The following is a 26280-nucleotide window of genomic DNA, read 5'->3' on the forward strand; positions in this document are numbered from 1 at the left end:
GAAAGCGATTCGTTAACTCAATTTCCCATATTATGCTACGCTTCCACAAGATCAACTCACCATGAATATTGTTAGGATTATCCAGCGGTTTCGATCCGCCCCAGATAACAGCGAAGGTCGCCGTCAGTTTCGGCGTTTTGGCCGCGTACGTGAAATCCATGGCATCACAGTAGATGGTATCGCCGAGGAGTTGCGCGTTGACGCTGGTCACCCGACCTTCCACGTTGAATTGACACACGAACCGCGTCTGCACGATGAATTGACCGATGATATGCACTTTGACCTTGACGGACTTCTTGGACTTGGCCGGCACCAGGATCTCCGGCCCGTCGCTGGTGACGTTGATGGTCGGGCAGAACCCAGGTCCCGAGCGGTAGCTGGGCCCGATGCGGCTGATGCCCGTTACGAGGATATCGTTGCGGCAGTTCTCGGCCGTATCATGCGTACAGCGGTGGGCTTCCACGCACCAATCGCACGGGAACTGCGAGGAGACGCACTGCGTACAGGACAGGTGGGTGCTGCAGTCGAAGAAGGTGAACTTCGTTGACACGATGTCCGGCCCCTGGGAGGTTTTGATCGAGAGCTGCGCGTTGAAGTGATCTGCGGGTAAAGATGAATAATAGTTAGAAAAGGGAAGAAAAAGTGAAGTACCTAGGCAATGATACTTCTTGTAACTGTATGTTGAGGTTCATTAACTTTCAAAATCGCAAGAGCCAAACAATCAATTTCTGAGAAATTTGTCCCCTTAAATACCCATGCAATCCTCTAAAATTCCCTTTAGCCCCACTCAGCTCTCATTCCTGTAAATCTATCTTGTATCTCCTTCCTGCTTCCCACCTTGCACAATCATTCAAGTTCTCCTGAAAACCCACTGACATCCAACGAAACCCTCTCTGCTCCATTTCAATAATTTTCTTGAATTTCCATAGAAACATTTTTTTTGTTGGTTGGAGAATGCATTCCTGTCCATGCATTTCTTTAAAAAAAATCCAGAAATTCCTCCAGAGATTCTTTAAGGAGCTTTTTCATTTGGGTGATCTTCAGGAGTTTCTCAAGATTTTTTTTTTCAAAAGGCTTATCTTCAAAATATTCCACGGTTTTCTTTTCTAGGATTCCATTAGGGATACGTTAGGTAAATTCTTCAAGTTCGAACATTCCCTTCATGTATTTCTGAATGCATTTCCAGGAATATGATCAGAATTTCCTGCAGATGTTTTTCTTCAGGATTTATTTGGGAATGCTTCTTGGAATTTCTCAAAAAAATCTTCTAAGAATTCCTCCAAAGATTTTTTTTTTCAAAAGAAGCAATTCCAAGAGAATTTTTCCCAAAGATTGTTTTCAGAAATTCTCCTAGCAATTTTCTTTTGGAAATTTTGGTTTTTCCAGGAACTCTCTATGGATTCTCTTGGTAGTTCCTACAAAAATAACTCCAGAATCTTTTCTTGGCATTTTTTTAAGATTTTTTAAGAAGTAATTCTTCTATGAATACGTGCAGAGGATTCTCAAATTCTTCCAGGATTTCTTTCAATGATTCTTTCAAAATATTATAATTCTCAGAAATTTCCTCAGTAGACCTCTGAAATATTCCTCCAGGATTTTTTTTGATTCTGCAGAATTTCGTTTGAATTTTTACTGGTAGTATTTCAAGAATTTATGTGCACGTATGATCTCAGAAAATTGTAAAAAAAAAATCTTAAATTTTCCTAGCATTTCTTCAGAAAATCCTACAAGGATCTTTCGGAAATTTATTGAGGGATGGCCTAAAGAATTCCGCCAGCATCTTTGTCTAAAAATTGTGCATGCATTTTAAAAGATATTTGATCAGATAATCCTCTATGGATTCCTCCAGGAATCAGAACAATCTCAAGCAATTTTTCCTAAAAAATAATTTCGGAAGGACCCCAAGAAAGGTTCCATAAGGGAGAGCTCGTGGACGTGCAGAGATGACTATCCCCGGAAAAGACGATTGAGTGTGTCAACGCACTACATCAGGAGTGTATAGAAGACCTACGGTATATCAAGCTCTATTAGACGTCGTGAACCTTAAGTCGATCATGATGGTGGCTCCAAAGAGGAGTCCTAAGGCGTCATCCAGGTTCATGGGTGGGTGAATGCAACGATGACCCTGCCCGCTATATAGATAATTTGGCCGATGAGGTAAACAATGACCGAGCTATACGAGAAACGATAGTAAAGATCCCGAAAGCCCGGGTGTAGGCAAATATGACAGGGGTATTTGAATAGTTTAATAGAAATCTAATGTGAGATTGTGGTATGCTTTTCGATACTTTCTCATACTTGTCTTACATCATTCCAAACTACCCCTGCTTCTTTCCACAAAACCTTTCATGCGCTTTTCGTCTTCTCTTTACATATCCATTGCATTCTTCCCAGTTGTACTTCCATGAAACTATTCTGAAACCACTCTGAAGATTCTATGACACTCTGCTCAACTTTCTTTAAACTCACTTTGGCTCTCCCCCATAAATCTCTCTACAACTTTCCCTTCTTGCACTACTCTTCATACTTTCTTGAACCCCAACAGAAATCCTTTCAAACTCTCCATGCTACCTCTAAAACCCTTAAGCCACCTTTTTGACCTCCTGTCGAATCTTTATGCATTCATTGACCCTCGTTCTTTAACTCTCTCAGAAACTCCCTGAAACTCCTCTAAATCACTTCTGAAATTGAACCCTCCCCACGACACTCATCTGCAATCCGTCTTACACCACCCTGAAACTCTTCTGAAGCCCCCTTGAGACACTGACGACAACCTTACATCCCTCTCATACTCTGAAACTCCCAATGAAATCTCTAAGACATATTTGATGGTGTCTCCTTAAAACCCTTGATTTGAATTATGACTATTTAAGGCCTCCATGTATTTTGAATTAGTTTTACTTGTTTTGATCTTCCAAGAACCTTACCCCATCATTGAACACTCCTGAAACTCTATTTGCTCCTGAACTTTCATGTCATCCTCTTAACCCTAAAAGGGATACCTTCATGGCCTCAGTTTCGTCACCTCGCTGAGTGTGTTCCATCAAAGACGAGCTCTGAAAGGCGCCTGGGGTCCAATGGACCCCAGGTATACCTTTTAGGGTTAAGAACCCCCTGTCTGACTCCCCTTGTCGTAAACCTTCTATTGAACCCCCCCTGCTTTTTCCCCTGAAACACCTCTTGTAATCTCCTTCAAACCCTCCTTGTACCTTTCTTCAACGGCTTTCTTCCCAGTAGTCCCTTCCACCTAAACTCCCTTAAAAGTTTTCTGAAGCATAGCCCCCATAAAACTCTCTCAAACCCTTTATCGTCACTCAAACCCCATTGATACCTCTTCCAAACCTCCTCATTCTACCTTCTTGCACTTCCCTGAAAGCCCACTGGGATACGTTTAAACCCATCCTGTCCCTTTCCAAAAACTTATCTTGAAAGCTCTTAATTTCTCCCTGCAATCTTCCTGAAACTTTCCCGAGACTTCTCTGAAAACTCTCTAAATGCCCCTTAAGGCGAAACTGGAAGCATTTCCACACTTTTTGGTTTTTGATTTTTCATTAAATAACGAAGCAATATTTTCAAAATCGGTTTTCGTGCACATGTAGAGTATGGGCCAAGGTATCTTCTGATTTTTTTTTTGTAGTGGAAAATGATTTTCGTTTTTGCAGAAACCATTTTTGAACAAAATTTCACAAAAAAATGGTTTCTGCAAAAATAAAAAACATTTTCCACCTCAAAAAAATTCAGAAGATACCTTGGTACATACTCTACATATGCACGAAAACCGATTTGGAAAATATTGCTTCGTTATTTAATAAAAAATCAAAAATCGAAAAAATGCGAAAATGCTTTCAGTTTCGCCTTAAAACTTCCAGCACCACAACAAAAACCCTCAATAAGCTCTCTGTTGAAACCGCATAAACTCAACTGAACCTTCCTGAAACCTCTTTAAAGTCACCGCTAAAACCTTCGTTAAATTCACGAAACGAATTCCTGAAACACGCATGGAACCCCCTTGTCTCCTTTAAAACCACCCACCCTCCTTGAACTCTCTAATCACTCTTCTGAAACGTCCTGTTTGAATCCACAACCTATGAAACTCTAACCCCCCTGAAATATCCTGAAATACCTCGAAACGCCATGAAACCTCTTAAAAATCTCCCTGAGACTCCCGTACAGAAGAATTCTTCAGTATATGTTGGAGTCCTCTTCTGGAATCACTTAAACCCCTCTGGAAGTCATTGGAGCGCATTAAAACTCCTTAGACAGCACTCCTGAGATACCCGTATGCAAGCTTGACAGAAACTCTCTCGCGAGAAAATGAGCGAGAAAGCGATTTCGGCGATTTTCTGAGGAGTGAAAATAAAACTCAGAAATCACAACGCAAATCCTCAACAGCACCGAGCGCGAGCTTGCCGCGCAGCGAGGAGTTCGTCCAACACTCATAATTGCTTGTTGTGTTTCTCACGTCCACTCACACTCAAAAAGCACTCGGGAGTTCCACTCCCATACAAAGAAAGACTCTCGAGGCAAAAATCGCACTCAAAAACCCGAAATAATCATCGGCTCTTTTTTCGTTCCCCTCTTCCTCGCTCAGTTTTTTTATTGCCTCTCTGTTTGGGGTTCGTTTGCTATCACGCGACGAGGCAGAAGCAAAATACCGCTCTAGAGCATATTGCAAAACTCTTTTGATTTCGAGGATGATTATCAAGCCTGGGCAGAACGTGTCATTGGACCAAATGGATCATTAGGCCGAAAGAGTTTAAAGCCACGGATGGGCAACCTAGTTGAATGATTTGATTACACTGGAACTTTGTCGGATTCATGACCAAAAAGTCATGGAATCATTAATCTTACAGCTTCATGATATCATAACCAGAAGTAATGATATCATGACCTAAACGATGGATATGAGCAACAATTATAACCTTTTTCATGGTCAGCACTCATGACGACAAGATGCCTTATGCGAAACTATTCTCGTTTTCAGAAATACAATATCATGACGCAGGGTCTCCAGTTAGCCTAGTGGTTAAGGCTATGGATCGCCAATCCGGAGACGGCGGGTTCGATTCCCGTTCCGGTCGGGGAAACTTTCTCCCTGGGCATAGTGTATCATTGTACTTGCCTCACAATATACAAATTCATGCGATGGCAGGCAAAGAAAGCCCTTCAATTAATAACTGCGGAAGTGCTCAAAGAACACTAAGTTGAAGCGAGGCAGGCCAAGTCCCAGTGGGGACGTCGAGCCATAAAGAAAAAGAAAGAAGAAGAAGTATATCATGACGCACACCTGTAAACATTACTCCGAGTCATAAAATCATGAATCAAAACAACGGTTTTGGCGCTGCTTACCTTTTTTGCTCCCCGATACTGAAGAAATTAAGCCACTGCTGAACTTTTGTACCATGTCTCGTTTTGATATCCAGCTAACTAATAACCATGTGTCAAGTAATCAGTTTATGCCATGACGCATCGTTAGGCGCTATCAATAAACTACGTAGACTCAAATTTTGTAATCTCAAAGCCACCCCCTCCCCCCTTGCTCATATAAAATTATGAAAATTTGTATGAAGCGTAGACTTTGGCCTGAAACCACCCTAATTGAAGAATCCCAAAAAAAACACTTAGAATTCTTAGAAGAAAAACTCCTAGAAGATTCCCAAAATGAACTTTTAAAGCGTTTATACGAGGATTGTCATAAGGAACTTCTAGAGGATCGAAAATTCTCAGAAAAAACTCCTGGAGTGTTCCTAGAATAAACGCATGCAAGATTCGCAGAAATTCTGGAGAAATTCCAAAAACGGTTCTGGAAGAAATCCAGCATAGAAATACAAAAATAAAAAGATGTATGAATTCCTGAGTTTCCTGAATTAATTTCTGTAGCAACCACTGGAATAAACCAAGGGTTTTTTTTAGAATAATGCCAAAAGAAACTCCTGATGAAACCCCAAAAATATGTCGGAAAAAATCCCAGGAGGAGCTTTTGGAGGAACCCGTAGGAGCGTCCTGGAGAATATAAGTAGAACGAATTCCTGGAAGCATTTCAGAAGAAACATTTGAAGAAATCGCAAAATATACTACTTGTATTAATGCCGGGGCCCGTGGCGCAATTGGTCACACGTTTGCTTCATAAGCAGATGGTTATGGGTTCGATCCCAGCCCCGGCACTTTCGTCAGTTGCTCTTTCCCCCTGACAGCAACTGACACTGACCTATTTTCTGAGCCCATGACTCAAACGGACCCGGATACTTGGACATCGCCGAATGGCAACTCATAATGGACCCCCAATCGGACTGGAAAAGGAACAACCAACAGTCACACATCAACATCCGCGTGCTCATCATTCTACCATGATAGGGTAGGAAGTGAAAGCAGCGCAACGGCAACGAGTTCGATATAGTAGAATTAGAATAGAATACATTTAGGCGCTGTACAAAAGTGTAAGAACAGCTTCCAATTGGAATCGCTCACGCAGTGCCCTAATGGACAAAAGAGTTGTAAATTGGGTTGTTTAGTGAATAAAATATTGCTATTTTCTATAGCCTAATCGAAAAAGCTAATTTTTCTGAGTATAACGTGATTTTATTGGATTCCAATACCTTTGTTTTGATGGTTAAATTAACAAAAGGGTTTTAATTTTCGTGGATAGAATGACAGTTCAATCGAAAAAGTGACAGTTCGATCCGAAAAAAAAAATTTCCCCATACAAACTTTAAATGAATTTTAGAAATAGTTCCCGGACTCCAAAAATTATGAAATTTTGGATTTCGACTAATTTTTGGGCGAAGAATCCGATTATGAAATAATCCTGATACCCAATTAGGTTAAGTGATTGAAGAATAAAAACCACTTGTATTATAAAAAAAACTTCTTTGAATTATAAAATATTTTTTTAGAAAAACTCAGTATAAATTTCTCAAGGAAAAACAATTACTGTAGGAATACTTAAGGATATCCCCGAAGAAAAACCTTAAGAAGAAATTGATTAACGGATCTCTATTGTTTTCCGAGAAAGGAGTCATGGAGAAAATCAGTATTGAGTTTAATATGTACGTCGAAATACGCTTATTTTTTAAAAGATAAACATAAGACGGTGAAATTGGAAGGTACAAAAACTCATTTCACTCAATAAAACATGGTGTTCTGCTCTGATAGTTCGCAAAGTCAGCACAAAAAAAACTTTTGATCACAACCAAGTGGAATCGTACGAGACAATTAAATGAAAGCCAGATTTTTTTTTTCGCAAGAATCGCAAAAGGAGTCTTCCATTAAAACTGAAACAAGTTCTGGAGAAATTTCCATACCATCAGGAATCCGAATAAAAGGGCTTCTCAAGATATCAGTAGGTCGACTCCTTCATGATGCAATTCCGGAAATACTTTCAGAAGAAACTTGTGGATGAATTCTTGGCGGAACTTCTATTGGAAATTCCAAAGGAACTCCTGGTGGATTTTCCGGAGGAAATCCTGGAGGAATTTCAAAGGAAACTTTGCGCAAACTCCAGAAGAGTTTTCTCACGCAAAAGAAATCGCCAAAAAAATCGAGATGAACCTCCGGTATCGTTGGGATGAAGTTCTGAAGAAATTGAGGCCAAGATCTTTAAATTGTCTAACCGAATTTCTAGGAATTACTTTAGAAATAGCTTCTAGTTTTCCCCAGACATTCTTCCTCAGTAATTTCTTCCAGCACTTTTCAGGAAGAAGTTTCCTCTGGAACTCTTCTTGGAGTTTATGCTCAAATTCTTAAAGGGATTTATATCTGGGGTTTCTCCCGGAACTCCTTCTGCAGGAATTATCCCTGGAATTTCTCCAGGAATGCCTTCCCGTGAAGGAACTTTTGGGGGAGTCCTAGAAAGAAGTTCCGGAGAAATCCCATAAAGATCTTCAGAAGGAAAGAATTTCAGAAGAAGGAAGAAGAACTCCTTGAAGAGTCCGAGAGGATTTTCAAGAGGAATATCAGAAGGAAATCATTTAGGAATCCCACATGAAACCCCTGATCAATTTCAGAAAAAAAAAATCCTGGAAGAATCCTAGAAAGAACTCTGGGAGGAATCCCAAAAAGAGCATTTGGGAGGAATCTTAAAAAGCGATCCTGGAGTTGTGATTCTCAAATAGAAGCATCCTAAAAGGAAACCCTTGGAAGATACCAGAAAAACTCCAATTGGAAGCTCTTAAGAAACATCTAAAGGAATCTCAGAAGGAACTCCTGGTAGAATCTCGGAAAGAATTCCTGAGGATTTTCGGCATTCCTGGAAGCATCTCGGAAAGAATTTCTTGAAAAATTGTCGAATGATTCCCGTTAGGAGTTTCTGGAATAATCTCAGGAAAAACTTCTGAAGATATCTTGTATGAATTCTAAGAAGGCTTTGTGAAGAAGACCTGGAGAAATCTTGGGATGAATTTTTGGAAAAAAAAACACGGAAGAAATTCTTGAAGGAATCTCGGAACATTTCACTGAAGAACAAATAATTCATGGAAAAATCCCAGAAGAAACTCCTGTAGAAATTTTCGATCAAAGTTCTGGGAGAATGCCGAAAGGAATTCATGAAGAAATCTAGAAAAAAAGTTCCATCTGTGATTTCTCTAGGAGTTTCTTAAGTTCCTTCAGAGATTTCTCACGGAACTTCTACTGGATTTCCACTTTTTAAGGAATCCTCCTCATTCCTTCTGAGATTCCAGGATTTGTTTCTGAGATTCTATCAGGAGTTCCTTCTAATATTTCTTAAGACATTTCTCCAGGAATTCCTTTCGCGATTCTTCCAAGAATTCCGTCCCGAATTCCTGCAGGAGTTTCTTCAGGGGTTTTTACAGGATTTCCTCGTAAGATTTGACCAGGAATTCCTTCCGGAATTCTTCCTTAGATTCGTCCAAAAGTTCTTATTGAAATTCATCCAGGAGCTCAATTTGGAATTTATCTTTGAGTTCTCTTTGTTGTGTTATTCATGCATTCCTGTATGCATACAGGAAAATCTTCCAAAAGTTTTCGCGGGATTTTGTCAGGAGCTTTTCCTCCAGCTACTCCTTTCAGGATTCCTTCGGGAACTCAGGGAGTTTCTTCTGGGATTCCTCCAATTGTTGTGCCAATAGTTTGTTGGAATAAAAAAAAAACTTCTGAAGTCATTCCTTCTTTCAGAGGAATCTTTGAAACAGCTCTTAAAAAGATTCCTGAATAAACTTTTAATACGTAAAGCGGATGTGACGTGATGGTTAAAGCACGTGACTTTAACGCCGAGGACCTGGGATTGAATCCCACTCCCGACAACCTCACAGAATGTGCCTTAGGAAGGGAAATAGTAAAAATTTGTGAGAATACATAAATTCGTTACCAAACACCATGTACCAAAATCCATAAACGCCTCAAGCCCCCCCCCCCCCCCCCCTCTCCCCACGTGACCAAGTCCTTGCATTTCTATTTCAAAGATTCTATCATCAACCTAGAAAGCGTTCTGAAACAGCTTCCGATAGATGATAGGATGGTCATAATAGCAATAGTGAATTCTGAACTATTTGGAACGATCTCATCAAATTCCATCTAGTCGGATGATCGCATCGACGCCTTGATTTCTTTTCATTTCTGCACCAAACAATACACTTGTGACAATAGATCGTTTGCTGCAAACTGAAGAAATCTTCCAAATCTAGCTGCGTACACGCTCACTGTTTACCTTCTGCATCGAACTACAAACTCTCGGCAAAGAATCTTCAGAATTCAATCGTACTCAAGACCTTCTCGGTCTAAAGACCTATTCGTCCTAAAGACCTATTCGGCCTATTAACCTGTTCGGCCTAATGACCTTTTCGGTGTAATGACCAAATCGGCCAAATGATTCAGCCTAATGAGCTGTTCGGCCTTATGACTTATTCAGCCTAATAACCTTTGCGGCATAATTAACTTTTCGGCATATTGACGTCCAAATGACCTATTCTGCCTACTGATCTGTTTGGCATAATGGACGATTGGCCGAATGACCTTGAGGCCTAACGACCTTTGCGGCCTAACGACCTTTGCAGCCTAGCGATCTTTACAGCACAGACGAACAGACGTAACTCTTCGAACATCTTTCGATTCAAATTATAGTCACGGAAACATGTTCGCCCAATGCAAAAATCACTGAGTTTGGCCAACCATCAACTAGGTGGCGGTAGTGGGCAAACGTCAAACTCGAACAAAAATGATGCGAGCGCCACGGGTGCGTGGTTGGCCAACTATCAAATTCTTGTGTTTGCAGCCTAATTACGTGTTCAGCTGAATCACCCAGTCGGCCTATTGACCTGTTCGGCCTGATGACCTATTCGACCTCATGACCTTTGCAGCCTAATATCCTAATCGGCCTAATGACCTTTTCGAAGAACAGATGGCTTCGAACACGTAGCCTATGCACATTTGTTTTGCTGTGAAAACAGCTAATTTCCATTTAAGTTTCTTCACTTAAATGGTAAAGTGCCTCGAAATGGAGGTCTTTTTCATGTCTCGTGGTAATGGGTTTGAGAGTATTGTAGTTTTAACTTTCCCCAATATGGTTTCGCATTAAACCTTTGGAGCCGAAGGGCTCATATATGACCCCAACATAGAAACGGCTGTATAAATTCACCCATTCGATAAAACAGAATACTGTCTTGGGCAAAGTTGTTGTAAATTGAGTTCTCTATTAGGGAAAAATTTGGATATTTGTATTTGGGACTTCATTGATAATCTAGAACATCCTGAACACCATGAAATTTGGAAAAACGAGATAATTGACATACCAGTTGTTCTAAAAGCTAAACTTGGATGTGGGTATCATGTATCCATTTAGCCTTTATCAAGAATATCAAAAGGTGTTTTATATTCTGGGATGTTCTAGGTGTTCCAAATTGTCCAGTAGTGAAGTCCTTCAAATCTACAAGAATAATTTTATGTATTTCCGCCACAACTAATAGCATTGCATAAGATACTGGGATCCGTGAAGCTCTTGACATTTACAATGTCATTTATAGACGCTATAGGGATATTTCAGGTCAGCCAAACTACCTTGGAGTTCAGGACTTCAGGTGTACACTCGTAACAGTATCCATATCTGTTAAACTGAGAAACGCTACATAATCATCCGCCGTTACTGGATCAATCTGCAGTCTATTTTTTATTATAAGCCATTGGGACATTCACGGTCGTCCAAACTGTTCTATAATGAAGTCCTTCAAATCTACAAGAAAAATTTTATGTGTTTTCACCATAAATAATAGCATAGTATAATCTGCTGAGATCCGTGAAGCTCTTGAAACCTCAAATGTCATTTAGAGACACTACAGGGATATTCCAGTTCCAGGTGAGCCAAACTACCTTGGAGTTCAGGACTTCAGGTCTACACTCGTAACTGTATCCATATCTGTTATACTGAGTAACGCTGCATAATCAACCGCATTTACTGGAACAATCTGAAGTCTACTTTATTTTATTATAAACCTATGGGACATTCACGGTCGTCCAAACTGTTCTATAATGAAGCCCTTCAAATCTACAAGAAAAACTTTGTGTTTTCACCATAAATAATAGCTTAGGATCTGCTGAGATCCGTGAAGCTCTTGAAATCTCAAATGTCATTTAGATACACTATGGGAATGTTCCAGGTCAGCCAAACTATCCATGAGATCAGAGCTCCCAGATCTACACTCATAACATCAGCTATATCTGACATACTGAGTAACGTTTCATAATCAATAGCGATGACTGGACCAACCTTAAGTCTACCATATATTTTTATGAAACTTTGCGACTTTGAGGGTCGTCCAAACTGTCCTGAAGTTTAGCTCTTGATAGTAATAGTAGTTATTCTCACAATGAACTTTAGACTGTAATCTGTAATGATAGTTTTGAGATATTCCAGATCAACATCACTAATTCGGAGATCATAGCTTCAGGTCTACACTTGTGATAATAGCTTTTGTCACTACGTTAAGGTGTTACATAATCCACTGTACTTACGAAAGCAGTTAGAGGAACAATACGCGTTGTTATATATTTTTGGGATATTATGGGCTATTACTGTTATGAAGCTTAGTTGATAAAAAACAACCACTGTAACTTTCAGAAGACTTGTTGGACATGATAGATTACAAATCATAGCTTTTAATGAAGAAAGTTAAAGTTACACTCATAAACTTTAGGATCTAAACTGAAGAACAGTTTGGATGACCTAGGATATCCCGACTGATCTGATATTGTCTATTTACCTTTCAGAAGAGTTACTGGACATGATAGATAACAAATCGCAGCTTGGTGTAATGAAGTTATCGTTACACCCGTAGACTTTAGTATCTAAACTCAAGAACAGTTTGGATGACCTAGGATATCCCGACTGATCTGATACTGTCTGTTGAATTTTCAGAAGACTTAATGGACATGATAGATTACAAATCGCAGCTTGGTATAATGAATTCAGTTACCGTTGCACCCATAGACTTTAGGACTCTTTACCTTTCAGAAGACTTGCTGGACATGATAGATTACAAATTGCAGCTTTGTATAATGAATTCAGTTACAGTTACACCCGTAGACTTATGGATCTAAACTCAAGATCAGTTTGGATGATCTAGGATATCCCGAATGATCTGATACTGTCTATTGAATTTTCAGAAGACTTAATGGACATGATAGATTACAAATCGCAGCTTGGTATAATGAATTCAGTTACCGTTGCACCCATAGACTTTAGGACTCTTTACCTTTCAGAAGACTTGCTGGACATGATAGATTACAAATTGCAGCTTTGTATAATGAATTCAGTTACAGTTACACCCGTAGACTTATGGATCTAAACTCAAGATCAGTTTGGATGACCTAGGATGTCCAGAAAAAATATTCCACATGATATTCTACCGTTTTTATACTATTGAATACCAAAACTAAAAACGTAGAAAAAAAACTCCAGAAGAACGCTTGGAAAAATTCCGGCTTCAAAGGGTTAAACAATTGTCATAGTATACTCTGAGTGTTCTCGCCGTTCCCCAATCAATACCGGTCTGGTTTTATCACTGCTGTTCTATTTTTGTGCTGTGATTGCAAACAGTCTAATCCTGCCTATAGTTTAGCTAGAATCTACGGGTAAAATAGCTCAGATCAGTTGTTTGGTCAACTATTTGCATAACTATTTGTCATGTGTAATAGGTCCTTTTCGTTCGTATGGGGATCGTCTATCAAGGTTAACTTGGTTATATTATCCCAACAAACATTATTGCTCTACAATGGTTGAATAAACCAGTCTTAAGCTTGATTTTAAAAATTTTGGCTTAATAAGCTGTTATTCAGCTAACATTGTCGCTTGTGGTAGATCTGGTGTTAAAATAACATGGCCAACAAGTGTGTCATGCCTCGAGCATGTGTGCTTGTCAATAACGCAATCGTCACTACAACTTAGTATCATTCACAATCGACGTATCTGTGAGAAACCTCAACAGGAAATACCATCATGGTACCAGATTCCGCTCATCTAAGGCCAGTTTCGCAGAAAAACATCGTCTGTTGAATGACTGTTAAGCCAATTTGTAATGTTTTTCCATTTTATGTTAGTTCAATCTAAGTGCAATCAGATTCAAATCAAGACTTATGTAAAACTTTTCATAAAAGTATGATTTTATTCCATTTGGTGTGAGACAAAAGTGGTCCTAATTCCGCTCACGAACTAATTTATGCCATCTTTTAAATAGACTTTTGCGGAAAAGTGCATTATTTTTGTAACTCTATGTTTTTACAATTATTTTTTCCGGTTCCGTAGGAGTGTATAATAGGGATTAAACACACTGTGTACTAAAATCGGCAGATTTTACGATTTTGACGTATTTTTTTGCGTGAGCGGTTATTGGAACACATGAAATTAGCTACAGCTTTTTTGGGCCCAATAGCCGCTCAAAAAATTTCATTGTTTTGTTTTTAAAATTTATGTTATCCGGTAAATATTGCATAAAATGGCTTTGCTCTCGTCTAATTTATATTGTCCAAGAATATCAGCACCGAAAAGAGTGTATTTATGCGTGTAAACTTGATTTTTGCAACAGTGAGCGGCTATTGGGTCATGAGCGGCTACTGGTACACTGACGGTATGTCTATTGTTTGGCATATTTATCAAATGACGAATGCTAATGCTAAGGCAATTTTAGGATAGCGGATTTGGAGAAACAAGCCAATAATTTGCGCAACTCATCATGATTCATGGCAACCATGGACTGCTGTATCTGCTTTATCATATGAAATTAAGCCTTCAAATACAACTCAAGTTACTTTTTCAAATTACCACCCAAAAGATTTAATGGCATGACATGGTCGAAATGTTTTAGGAAATCATGCCTGGCTTGCAATAAAAAAAACCTAAGAAATCTACATAGAAAAATCAAACCATTACATTTTAATTTACCCCTGACCTGCTAAGAATAATCATAAAGAAGTAATTTCCTTTACAACGTCAACTTGGATATTGCTCTTCTCTCAATCAGCATTTCTATCTAGAAACAAAGTCCATTATCATTCTACCCCCTTTCTAAAATACCAAACCAATCTAGCTCTGTCCAGTTACCAGTGTTGATGCACATTGCCCGAACAACAAATTTATTTCCACACTTCATTGTGTCCTTCACCATTAAATTCCTTATCGAAACCACTTCCGATTAGAATCGGTCCATCGGATCCCACCCACTCTCCCACCCATAGAAGAAACACACATTTTATGGACCAAACACATTAACTTCCCATCTACAGCAGCGTCAATCGTTTGTGCCGGCAGGCAGCCGTGTAGTTGCTGTTGCTGCCCCCGAAAAATCCAATCAAACCCCTTTCATCGCATAAAGCAAATCAGCACTAATGGACATCGATTTCCACGCGGGCGCGCTTTTCCTCTTACCACCCCATCTAGCGGTCAAGGACGTAGCCACCAATGCTAGAAAACTGTGTTGACGATACTCACTCTTTCCGTAGCCAATCTGCGGCAGCAGGTCGGTCCGAGGCGTGGTACAGTTGACGCCGTTCCGCTTCTTGGTCGCGTTGGTGATGATGGGCTTCTCCATGTTGGCAAAGGTGAACGCACACACCAGCGCTTCCTTCAGGTTGGGCAGATTCTCGATCATCAGCTCCAGCGTCCGCGCGGTGGTCCGCTGCAGCTGACTGGGGCTGACGCTGGTGATGGTCGTACACTTGCCAGACTTGTAGCTCAGCCACGACAGCGGGTCCTTAAAATTATCCTGACACTCACTTTTCGGACTACACTTATTCTCTAGGGAACACCATCCGCAGAAGGGATCCTTCGCCGATAGACACGCAACACACGTAGAATACACCGAACAATCATAGACCTTAATCTTAAACAGCTTATGCGTTGACATCAAGTACAGATCATATTTTACAGTGTCCAGATACATATCCGGCTGGATTTTGGAGCCGACGTCCACGTTCATCAGGGCGTACTGCTGGGCCGAGGCGGACGATTCGACGACCACCTTCTTGAGCTGCCCGGTCAGCGTCCCGATGAAGACGACGGAGAAATTGGAGGTCGTTGTCACGGCTATCGAGGTCATCTTCAGCTCGGACAACAGGACCGGAATGGAGGCGATCGCCTGTTCACCCCCGAGCGGGGAGTTCACGTCGAGACCGCAGAAATCTTCACTAATGGTTTGCAGCTTGGTCGGAACGCAAGCCATGTTGATCGAGATGTAATCGAGCCCCCGTTGACCGATCCCGTTGAAGCAGGACTTGATGTTCTGCATGAACTTCCGACGGATGGCCTTCAACGAGTAGATACACAGGGCGGACTTGTTGGCATTTTTCGAGTCGTTGCTGTCCGAGAACACCGCAAACAGGACATCGTCCTCGGTGGTGATTCCGAGATTCTCCGCCAGATCTGGACCAGGCTTCCCCACGTGCGCCGCGTTCACCACGTTGAACTTCGTACTCTCACTGATGCAGTCCACGGGGATCTCCGTGTAGGAGTAGTAGTTCGAGTCGTCCTGACATATCCTCACCAACTTGGTGATCAGTTCTTTGGGTGTGTTGTGTGCACTGCTCTTGTGCTGTGTGGTCAGGAAGTACGAGAACCGCTCCGAGCTGAACCCGTAGACGTAGTTGATCAGGAACGACTCCCTGGCGTACGAATTGACAAATATCCGCGTTCCGGTCGTAACCGCGGACGACGCTATCTGGAACAGCTTGTCCCGAGCCAGACTCCGGCTGGCCACCGCCGGGATCTCGCTCCGGTACGGAGAGTTCCCCGTGAAGGTCACCCCCACGTAGAACACGTTGTTCTCCGACGGGACCGGTGGCCCCGGCGCGATGAACGCCACCGTACTGGCATTGGCCACGTTCGCCACGACCGCTTCCTGCACCTCGTGCTCGATGATGCTCACATTCTGCAGCGACCGGATGTGGCAGATACCCTGGAAGAGCGACCCGCACACGATCAGATTGCCGGCCGAGTGGTCGATCAGGAGCACCTTGTTCCAGTTGTCCGTCGGCCGCCGGACGATGTCGGTGGGACACTCGAGGATCGAGCACTCGTTCGAGTCGTTGTGCGGACCGGTCGTGACCGCTGCGATGATGTTCAGATCGCTCGAGATCTGGTACAGCTTGTTGACGGCGCCGACATAGACCTGGAGAGGGGAAGAAGAAGATGGGAGAATGTTATTATATATTATAGAAGAAGTTTTAAGATCGAAGATGAGAAAAATTAATAAAAGGCCATGGTGATTCTACGAATGAACTCATTTATTTCTGCGTTATTAAAATAAGAACAAGAAAATTGCTGAAGGGAATTCCCAAGAATTCCTGAAGGGAATTCCCAAGAATTCCTTAAAGGAATTCCTGAGAATTCCTAAAGGGAATTCCTGAGAATTCTTAAAGGGAATTCCTGAGAATTCCTGAAGGGAATTCCTGATGGAAATTCCTGAGAATTCTTGAAGAGAATTCCTGAGAATTCCTGAAGAGAATTTCTAAGAATTCCTGAAGAGAACTCCTGAAACTTCCTTAGGAGAATTCCTGGGAATTCCTGAAGGGAATTTTTGAGAATTCCTGAAAAGAATTCCTGAGAAATCATGAAGGGAATTCCTGAGAATTCCTGAAGGGAATTCCTGAGAATTCCTGAAGGGCATTCCTGAGAATTCCTGAAGGGAATTCCTGAGAATTCCTGAAGGGAATTCCTGAGAATTCCTGAAGGGAATTCCTGAGAATTCCTGAAGGGAATTCCTGAGAATTCCTGAAGGGAATTCCTGAGAATTCCTGAAGGGAATTCCTGAGAATTCCTGAAGGGAATTCCTGAGAATTCCTGAAGGGAATTCCTGAGAATTCCTGAAGGGAATTCCTGAGAATTCCTGAAGGGAATTCCTGAGATTTCCTGAAGGGAATTTCTGAGAATTCCTGAAGAGAATTCCTGAAGGGAATTCCTGAGAATTCCTGAAGGGAATTCCTGAGAATTCCTGAAGGGAATTCCTGAGAATTCCTGAAGAGAATTCCTGAAGGGAATTCCTGAAGAGAATTCTTGAAGAGAATTCCTGAAGCGAATTCCTGAGATTTTCTGAAGGGAATTCCTTAAAATTCCTGAAGAGAATTCCTGAGAGTTCGTGAAGGGAATTCCTAATAATTCCCTTCAGGAATTCTTGAATATTTCCTTCAGGAATTCTTGAGAATTCCCTTCAGGAATTTTTGAGAATTCCCTTCAGGATTCTTGAAAACTCTCTTCAGGAATTCTTTGAGGATTCACTTCAGGAATTCTTGAGAATTTCCTTCAGGAATTCTTGAGAATTCCCTTCAGGAATTCTTGAGAATTCCCTTCAGGAATTCTTGAGAATTCCCTTCAGGAATTCTTGAGAATTCCCTTCAGGAATTCTTGAGAATTCCCTTCAGGAATTCTTGAGAATTCCCTTCAGGAATTCTTGAGAATTCCCTTCAGGAATTCTTGAGAATTCCCTTCAGGAATTCTAGGGAATTCCTTTCAGCAATTCTTGGGAATTCCCTTCAGGAATTCTAGGGAATTCCTTTCAGCAATTCTTGGGAATTCCTTTCAGGAATTCTTGGGAATTCCTTTCAGGAATTCTTGGGAATTCCTTTAAGGAGTTTTTGGGAATTCCTTTCAGGAATTCTTGGGAATTCCTTTCAGGAGTTTTTGGGAATTCCTTTCAGGAGTTTTTGGGAATTCCTTTCAGGAATTCTTGGGAATTCCTTTCAGGAATTCTTGGGAATTTCTTTCAGGAATTCTTGGGAATTCCTTTCAGGAATTAATGGGAATTCCTTTCAGGAATTCTTGGGAATTCCCTTCAGGAATTCTTGGGAATTCCCTTCAGGAATTCTTGGGAATTCCCTTCAGGAATTCTTGGGAATTCCCTTCAGGAATTCTTGGGAATTCCCTTCAGGAATTCTTGGGAATTCCCTTCAGGAATTCTTGGGAATTCCCTTCAGGAATTCTTGGGAATTCCCTTCAGGAATTCTTGGGAATTCCCTTCAGGAATTCTTGGGAATTCCCTTCAGGAATTCTTGGGAATTCCCTTCAGGAATTCTTGGGAATTCCCTTCAGGAATTCTTGGGAATTCCCTTCAGGAATTCTTGGGAATTCCCTTCAGGAATTCTTGGGAATTCCCTTCAGGAATTCTTAGGAATTCCCTTCAGGAATTCTTGGGAATTCCCTTCAGGAATTCTTGGGAATTCCCTTCAGGAATTCTTGGGAATTCCCTTCAGGAATTCTTGGGAATTCCCTTCAGGAATTCTTGGGAATTCCCTTCAGGAATTCTTGGGAATTCCCTTCAGGAATTCTTGGGAATTCCCTTCAGGAATTCTTGGGAATTCCCTTCAGGAATTCTTGGGAATTCCCATCAGGAATTCTTGGGAATTCCCTTCAGGAATTCTTGGGAGTTCCCTTCCGGAATTCTTGGGAATTCCCTTCAGGAATTCTTGGGAATTCCCTTCAGGAATTCTTGGGAATTCACTTCAGGAATTCTTGGGAATTCCCTTAAGGAATTCTTTGGAATTCCCTTCAGGAATTCTTGGGAATTTCCTTCAGGAATTTTTGGGAATTCCCTTCCGGAATTTTTGGGAATTCCCTTCCGGAATTCTTGGGAATTCCCTTCAGGAATTCTTGGGAATTCCCTTCAGGAATTCTTGGGAATTCCCTTCAGGAATTCTTGGGAATTCCCTTCAGGAATTCTTGGGAATTCCCTTCAGGAATTCTTGGGAATTCCCTTCAGGAATTCTTGGGAATTCCCTTCAGGAATTCTTGGGAATTCCTTTCAGGAATTCTTGGGAATTCCTTTCAGGAATTCTTGGGAATTCCCTTCAGGAATTCTTGGGAATTCCCTTCAGGAATTCTTGGGAATTCCCTTCAGGAATTCTTGGGAATTCCCTTCAGGAATTCTTGGGAATTCCCTTCAGGAATTCTTGGGAATTCCCTTCAGGAATTCTTGGGAATTCCCTTCAGGAATTCTTGGGAATTCCCTTCAGGAATTCTTGGGAATTCCCTTCAGGAATTCTTGGGAATTCCCTTCAGGAATTCTTGGGAATTCCCTTCAGGAATTCTTGGGAATTCCCTTCAGGAATTCTTGGGAATTCTTGGGAATTCCCTTCAGGAATTCTGGGGAATTCCCTTCAGGAATTCTGGGGAATTCCCTTCAGGAATTCTGGGGAATTCCCTTCAGGAATTCTGGGAAATTCCCTTCAGGAATTCTGGGGAATTCCCTTCAGGAATTCTGGGGAATTCCCTTCAGGAATTCTGGGGAATTCCTTTCAGGAATTCTGGGGAATTCCCTTCAGGAATTCTGGGGAATTCCCTTCAGGAATTCTGGGGAATTCCCTTCAGGAATTCTGGGGAATTCCCTTCAGGAATTCTGGGGAATTCCCTTCAGGAATTCTGGGGATTTCCCTTCAGGAATTCTTGGGAATTCCCTTCAGGAATTCTTGGGAATTCCCTTCAGGAATTCTTGGGAATTCCCTTCAGGAATTCTTGGGAATTCTTGGGAATTCCCTTCAGGAATTCTGGGGAATTCCCTTCAGGAATTCTGGGGAATTCCCTTCAGGAATTCTGGGGAATTCCCTTCAGGAATTCTGGGGAATTCCCTTTCAGGAAGTCTTGAGAATTCCCTTTCAGGATTTCTTGAGAATTCCCTTCAGGAATTTTTGGGAATTCCCTTCAGGAATTCTTGGGAATTCCCTTCAGGAATTCTTGGGAATTCCCTTCAGGAATTCTTGGGAATTCCCTTCAGGAATTCTTGGGAATTCCCTTCAGGAATTCTTGGGAATTCCCTTCAGGAATTCTTTGGAATTCCCTTCAGGAATTCTTGGGAATTCCCTTTAGGAATTCTTGGAAATTCCCTTCAGGAATTCTTGGGAGTTCCCTTCAGGAATTCTTGGGAATTCCCTTCAGGAATTCTTGGGAATTCCCTTAAGGAATTCTTTGGAATTCCCTTCAGGAATTCTTGGGAATTTCCTTCAGGAATTTTTGGGAATTCCCTTCCGGAATTTTTGGGAATTCCCTTCCGGAATTCTTGGGAATTCCCTTCAGGAATTCTTGGGAATTCCCTTCAGGAATTCTTGGGAATTCCCTTCAGGAATTCTTGGGAATTCCCTTCAGGAATTCTTGGGAATTCCTTTCAGGAATTCTTGGGAATTCCTTTCAGGAATTCTTGGGAATTCCCTTCAGGAATTCTTGGGAATTCCCTTCAGGAATTCTTGGGAATTCCCTTCAGGAATTCTTGGGAATTCCCTTCAGGAATTCTTGGGAATTCCCTTCAGGAATTCTTGGGAATTCCCTTCAGGAATTCTTGGGAATTCCCTTCAGGAATTCTTGGGAATTCCCTTCAGGAATTCTTGGGAATTCCCTTCAGGAATTCTTGGGAATTCTTGGGAATTCCCTTCAGGAATTCTGGGGAATTCCCTTCAGGAATTCTGGGGAATTCCCTTCAGGAATTCTGGGGAATTCCCTTCAGGAATTCTGGGGAATTCCCTTCAGGAATTCTGGGGAATTCCCTTCAGGAATTCTGGGGAATTCCCTTCAGGAATTCTGGGGAATTCCCTTCAGGAATTCTGGGGAATTCCCTTCAGGAATTCTGGGAAATTCCCTTCAGGAATTCTGGGGAATTCCCTTCAGGAATTCTGGGGAATTCCCTTCAGGAATTCTGGGGAATTCCTTTCAGGAATTCTGGGGAATTCCCTTCAGGAATTCTGGGGAATTCCCTTCAGGAATTCTGGGGAATTCCCTTCAGGAATTCTGGGGAATTCCCTTCAGGAATTCTGGGGAATTCCCTTCAGGAATTCTGGGGAATTCCCTTCAGGAATTCTGGGGAATTCCCTTCAGGAATTCTGGGGAATTCCCTTCAGGAATTCTGGGGAATTCCCTTCAGGAATTCTTGGGAATTCCCTTCAGGAATTCTTGGGAATTCCCTTCAGGAATTCTTGGGAATTCTTGGGAATTCCCTTCAGGAATTCTGGGGAATTCCCTTCAGGAATTCTGGGGAATTCCCTTCAGGAATTCTGGGGAATTCCCTTCAGGAATTCTGGGGAATTCCCTTCAGGAATTCTGGGGAATTCCCTTTCAGGAAGTCTTGAGAATTCCCTTTCAGGATTTCTTGAGAATTCCCTTCAGGAATTTTTGGGAATTCCCTTCAGGAATTCTTGGGAATTCCCTTCAGGAATTCTTGGGAATTCCCTTCAGGAATTCTTGGGAATTCCCTTCAGGAATTCTTGGGAATCCCCTTCAGGAATTCTTGGGAATTCCCTTCAGGAATTCTTTGGAATTCCCTTCAGGAATTCTTGGGAATTCCCTTCAGGAATTCTTGGGAATTCCCTTTAGGAATTCTTGGAAATTCCCTTCAGGAATTCTTGGGAGTTCCCTTCAGGAATTCTTGGGAATTCCCTTCAGGAATTCTTGGGAATTCCCTTCAGGAATTCTTGGGAATTCCCTTCAGGAATTCTTGGAATTCCCTTCAGGAATTCTTGGAATTCCCTTCAGGAATTCTTGGGAATTCCCTTCAGGAATTCTTGGGAATTCCCTTCAGGAATTCTTGGGAATTCCCTTCAGGAATTCTTGGGAATTCCCTTCAGGAATTCTTGGGAATTCCCTTCAGGAATTCTTGGGAATTCCCTTCAGGAATTCTTGGGAATTCCCTTCAGGAATTCTTGGGAATTCCCTTCAGGAATTCTTGGGAATTCCCTTCAGGAATTCTTGGGAATTCCCTTCAGGAATTCTTGGGAATTCCCTTCAGGAATTCTTGGGAATTCCCTTCAGGAATTCTTGGGAATTCCCTTCAGGAATTCTTGGGAATGCCCTTCAGGAATTCTTGAGAATGCCCTTCAGGAATTCTTGAGAATTCCCTTCAGGAATTCTTGAGAATTCCCTTCAGGAATTCTTGAGAATTCCCTTCAGGAATTCTTGAGAATTCCCTTCAGGAATTCTTGAGAATTCCCGTCAGGAATTCTTGAGAATTCCCTTCAGGATTTCTTTGGAATTCCCGTCAGGAATTCTTAGAAATTCCTTTGAGGAATTTCCTTAATTAAGTCATTAAGCACATAATACTTAACTCGCAAGAAATTTTAGTTCTTCCAGAAGAAAGGCTGTACGCTTTTCATCAAATGTAGGCTATTGAAAGCTGATAGTCCCACTGCCTCCTTTAAAGTGTGCGACCTGTATTCACGGAACATTTCACATCCACCCGCGCCAAAGCAAATGATGGCACAAAACTTCAAACCCGAAAGAAATCACGCAAATTGGATTACCCTCTGGCAGCGTCGAGGAGCACCGTTCATATCAAAAGGAATCCTCACCGATCGTCGGTCGTCGGTGTGCTCGGTACATCTACCCACACCCATTAAACGTTGACGCTTTCTGGGTGTATCTTCGCCATCCATCTATCTGAAGGACTCCTTTCAATCCACCCGAGACAAGTGGTTTCCCCCTCGGCGGAAACCCTGTCCTCTTTCCCTGCAGCCTCCGTTCAGCTCAGTTAGTGCAGTCAGTGTCAGCAATAATGTTATCCCTTCACACGCACTCGTCGTCCCTTGGGCTTGTGCCAGGGCGCTGGCTGTTGCATTCCTCTTGTCCCGGTTTCAAAATAGAACGTCCCACTCGAAAATGTAACTTTTCATCGCTCGAACAAACAACAGAGCCGGGGAAACCGGATTTGCTTGTAGCGCCTCCCGTCTCCCGGGTGGACGAGGATGACAAATCAAAAATGTTAATTTTGATAATTTTACCTTCCCTGATCAAAAGTGGACATGAACCTGGATATCAAAAGCTGCTTTAAGGCGAAACTGGGTGCATTTACTCATTTTCTGATTTTTTTTTATTATTAAATAACGGAGCAATATTTCCAAAATAGGTTTCCAAACATATTCAGAAGAAGGACCAAGAAATCTTTTAAATTTTCCTCAGTGAAAAATGGTTTTCCATTTTTAAACGAAATTATGAAAAAAAAATCCTAGAAAACCGGTAAACATTTTTCACCAGGGAAAATTTAGGACACACCTTGATCGTTCCTCTAAGTTTGAATGGAATAAGATTTGGAAAACATTACTCCGTTGTTTGATAAAAAAAAGAAAAATAAAAGGAAATGCATCCAGTTTTGGCTTAAACGTGGTAATAGTAGGAGATAAACACAAAAATCAAAAATATATTAAGATTATATCATATTGTATTATGATGTTATAATATTTTTTCAATAATTTATTATGTTATAAACTAGACGCAGGATGATGTTAAAATAACTAAAATTGTAACAAAAACCAAACTGATCTTATCAAGATAATAACCTATTTAGTTCTAATAAGATCAGAAATATAACATAATGTGATATGAATATTAGCTTCAGGGTTTCTAGTTTCTATCAAAACGTGCTACAATTTTGTAATATGTTTGTCCAAATGTCGAAGAATCAAAACTAAATTATATTACAATGAGTTGTCAAACTACATTTATAACATAATGTGATACATTTGTGTTATAATATTTCAAAACAACAAAGATGTTGAATATGATTATATCACAATGAATCATAAATATCATGGTTTGTTACAATTATGTTATATCTTTGTTAGAACTTTCTAGTCGGGTTAAGTTCACGAAAGACTTTGTTATCGATAACATATTTTGGTAAGACTAACATTAACAAGCCCAGGTTCATCATGATAATATTTTGTTCATAACAAAAGCTTTGAATTGTGTGAGAATTTTTGAAAAAATGTTTTGATCAGTAATGTTTATACCCGACTAGAAGATTTTAAGAAAAATATAACATTATTATAACAAACCCTGATATTTATAACTCATAACTGTGATATAATCAAGTTTTTATATCTTCGGGGTTAAAAAATATTATGTCACAATTATATCATATTAAAGACTGGACTCGAAAAAAATGAGGCACAAAGAGTAATGTATAACTTTTGATTGCGTGCACAAAAATAGCTGATTTTTTGACCAGGAATAGTACAATATGTGTAGCTAATACCATAAAAATTTCATCAAAATCGGTTAAGTGTTGGCGGAGATATCGTCGAGAATCTTGGGCTAAACAAACACATTAAAAAATATCACATTTTTTACCTAAAACTGTAGAGCCAAAAATACTGAACCGATTTCAATGAAAATTTTTCTGTACAAAAAGTAAGGACTGTATCGGAAATTAACTATAAACGTTCACAATTGCCTAAAAAATAATCTGTTCGAAATCAACATAACTTTATTTTTGGAGATACTATTTAAATCTCTTAAATGAAGAATGGCAGTTCTAATTTTCAAAAGTAATCATTTCACTCGGACTTTTATCTCAAAGATTGCACAAATGTTTTTAAAATTTTGGAAACCTCCTAAAAATTTAAAATTGCGAAAACTGTGGGAAAATATTCAATTTTTTCTCTTATTTTTGCGCAAATATATTCTTTTCCAGAATGCTCATGATATAGGAAAATTATTTTTATCAAGAAAAATTCCCTCCGCAGATTAGGGCAATTCTTAAAAATGAAAAAAGGCCCTTTTTCGAGGAACTCTTATTTTTATGCGTCTTCAAAAAACGATTACGAAAATAATAAATACAAAAAGTTGAAAATTTGCATTTTTTTTCGATTGGGTATGTATTTAAATCTGTTGAAGAGGTAGTTTTACCAGAGAACGGAATTTTATAACCTCTAAAGATTTTTAAAACAGAGCGTCAAAGTTCGACCAAAAAGTAGGTGTTTTTTGGGATAGACCATATTGTTAATGTTGGAGGTTTTTCTATCCAAAATAAGCATTTCAAAAGTCGGTTTTGAGTGATATGTTATGTGTACATAACTGCTAGTAATAATCATTATTTTTCAGATTTTTTCCCGTACAATTTTTGTTCGTTACAAATGATTGAAACGTTAAAAAAATTTAAAATAAAAACTGTTTGTCCAGATTGTTATTTTGTGTGGCATACTCATATACCCATATTTTCAATAATACTAAACATTTTCCAATTTTATTCAAGCTGTTCTAAAATTAACTATATTGTGAAGATTTCATAGAAGAACCGGAATGAAAACACCAACCGTGCGTCGAGATAGAGCATTTTGAATGTTTATAGTTAATTTCCGATACAGTCCTTATGTATGTAGATGTATTGTGTCAAAATTTCATTCAATTTGATTTGACCTTTTAAAAGTTATAGCCATATATGTAGCACTTGTCACAATAAGCAGATGTGGTTTTTGGTATAGTGACATTCAAACTGCTCTAACTTTTAAAATGTTCAATCAAAATGGCTGAAATTTTCACTGAGCACAGATTAACACAACGATTTTACACTGTCAAAGTTTCAAAAAAAAAATTGGGCCAATTTCAATTAAGCTATATCATCGTCAAAATTAAAGTTATGCTTCAACTTAAACAATCCTAAATAATATAAAAATTATCGTGTCTACCAAATTTAACATTAATTTAGAGATGGCATTTTATAGTACAGTTAGGTGGGTGTCCGGCCACTTGGCCGAATTCCGTTTGGCCGAATGCCATTTGGCCGAATTTTTACCCAAAGGATTTGGAGGCGTGGACAAACTCTGAATAACATTCTAGCAGCCAATGTGAACATCAGAAATATTTCCTTCTTTCAGTCATAGGCTTTTATTTCTAGTTTAACCATCAAGGGATAAGTTGGCGTTGAAACTGAGAAAATTTTTGTCAGAGATTTTTTCTTCTTTGAATCATAGGCTATTCTTACGAGTTATACTGATATAGGAAACAGTGGCATGATCACTTAAGTTCGTCATACCTTTTTCGGCCAAACGGCATTCGGCCAAACGGCGTTCGGCCAAATGACCTTTTCGGCCAAATGG

At 40.3% G+C, this 26280-nt stretch overlaps 1 protein-coding gene across 1 annotated transcript in view; it reads right to left on the bottom strand.

The window, feature by feature from the left end:
• LOC109424942 (plexin-A2) overlaps window positions 1-26280 on the bottom strand; it is a 70638-nt gene that overhangs the window by 12477 nt on the left and 31881 nt on the right. The window contains exons 2-3 of the mRNA XM_062851688.1: window positions 14930-16703; window positions 61-600 (exon numbers count right to left, since the gene is read on the bottom strand). Of these exons, the coding sequence (XP_062707672.1) occupies window positions 61-600; window positions 14930-16703 (2314 nt within the window). The remainder of the gene's footprint in view (window positions 1-60; window positions 601-14929; window positions 16704-26280) is intronic.

Source organism: Aedes albopictus, chromosome 1 (genome assembly GCF_035046485.1).
Source record: "Aedes albopictus strain Foshan chromosome 1, AalbF5, whole genome shotgun sequence".
NCBI lineage: Eukaryota > Metazoa > Arthropoda > Insecta > Diptera > Culicidae > Aedes > Aedes albopictus.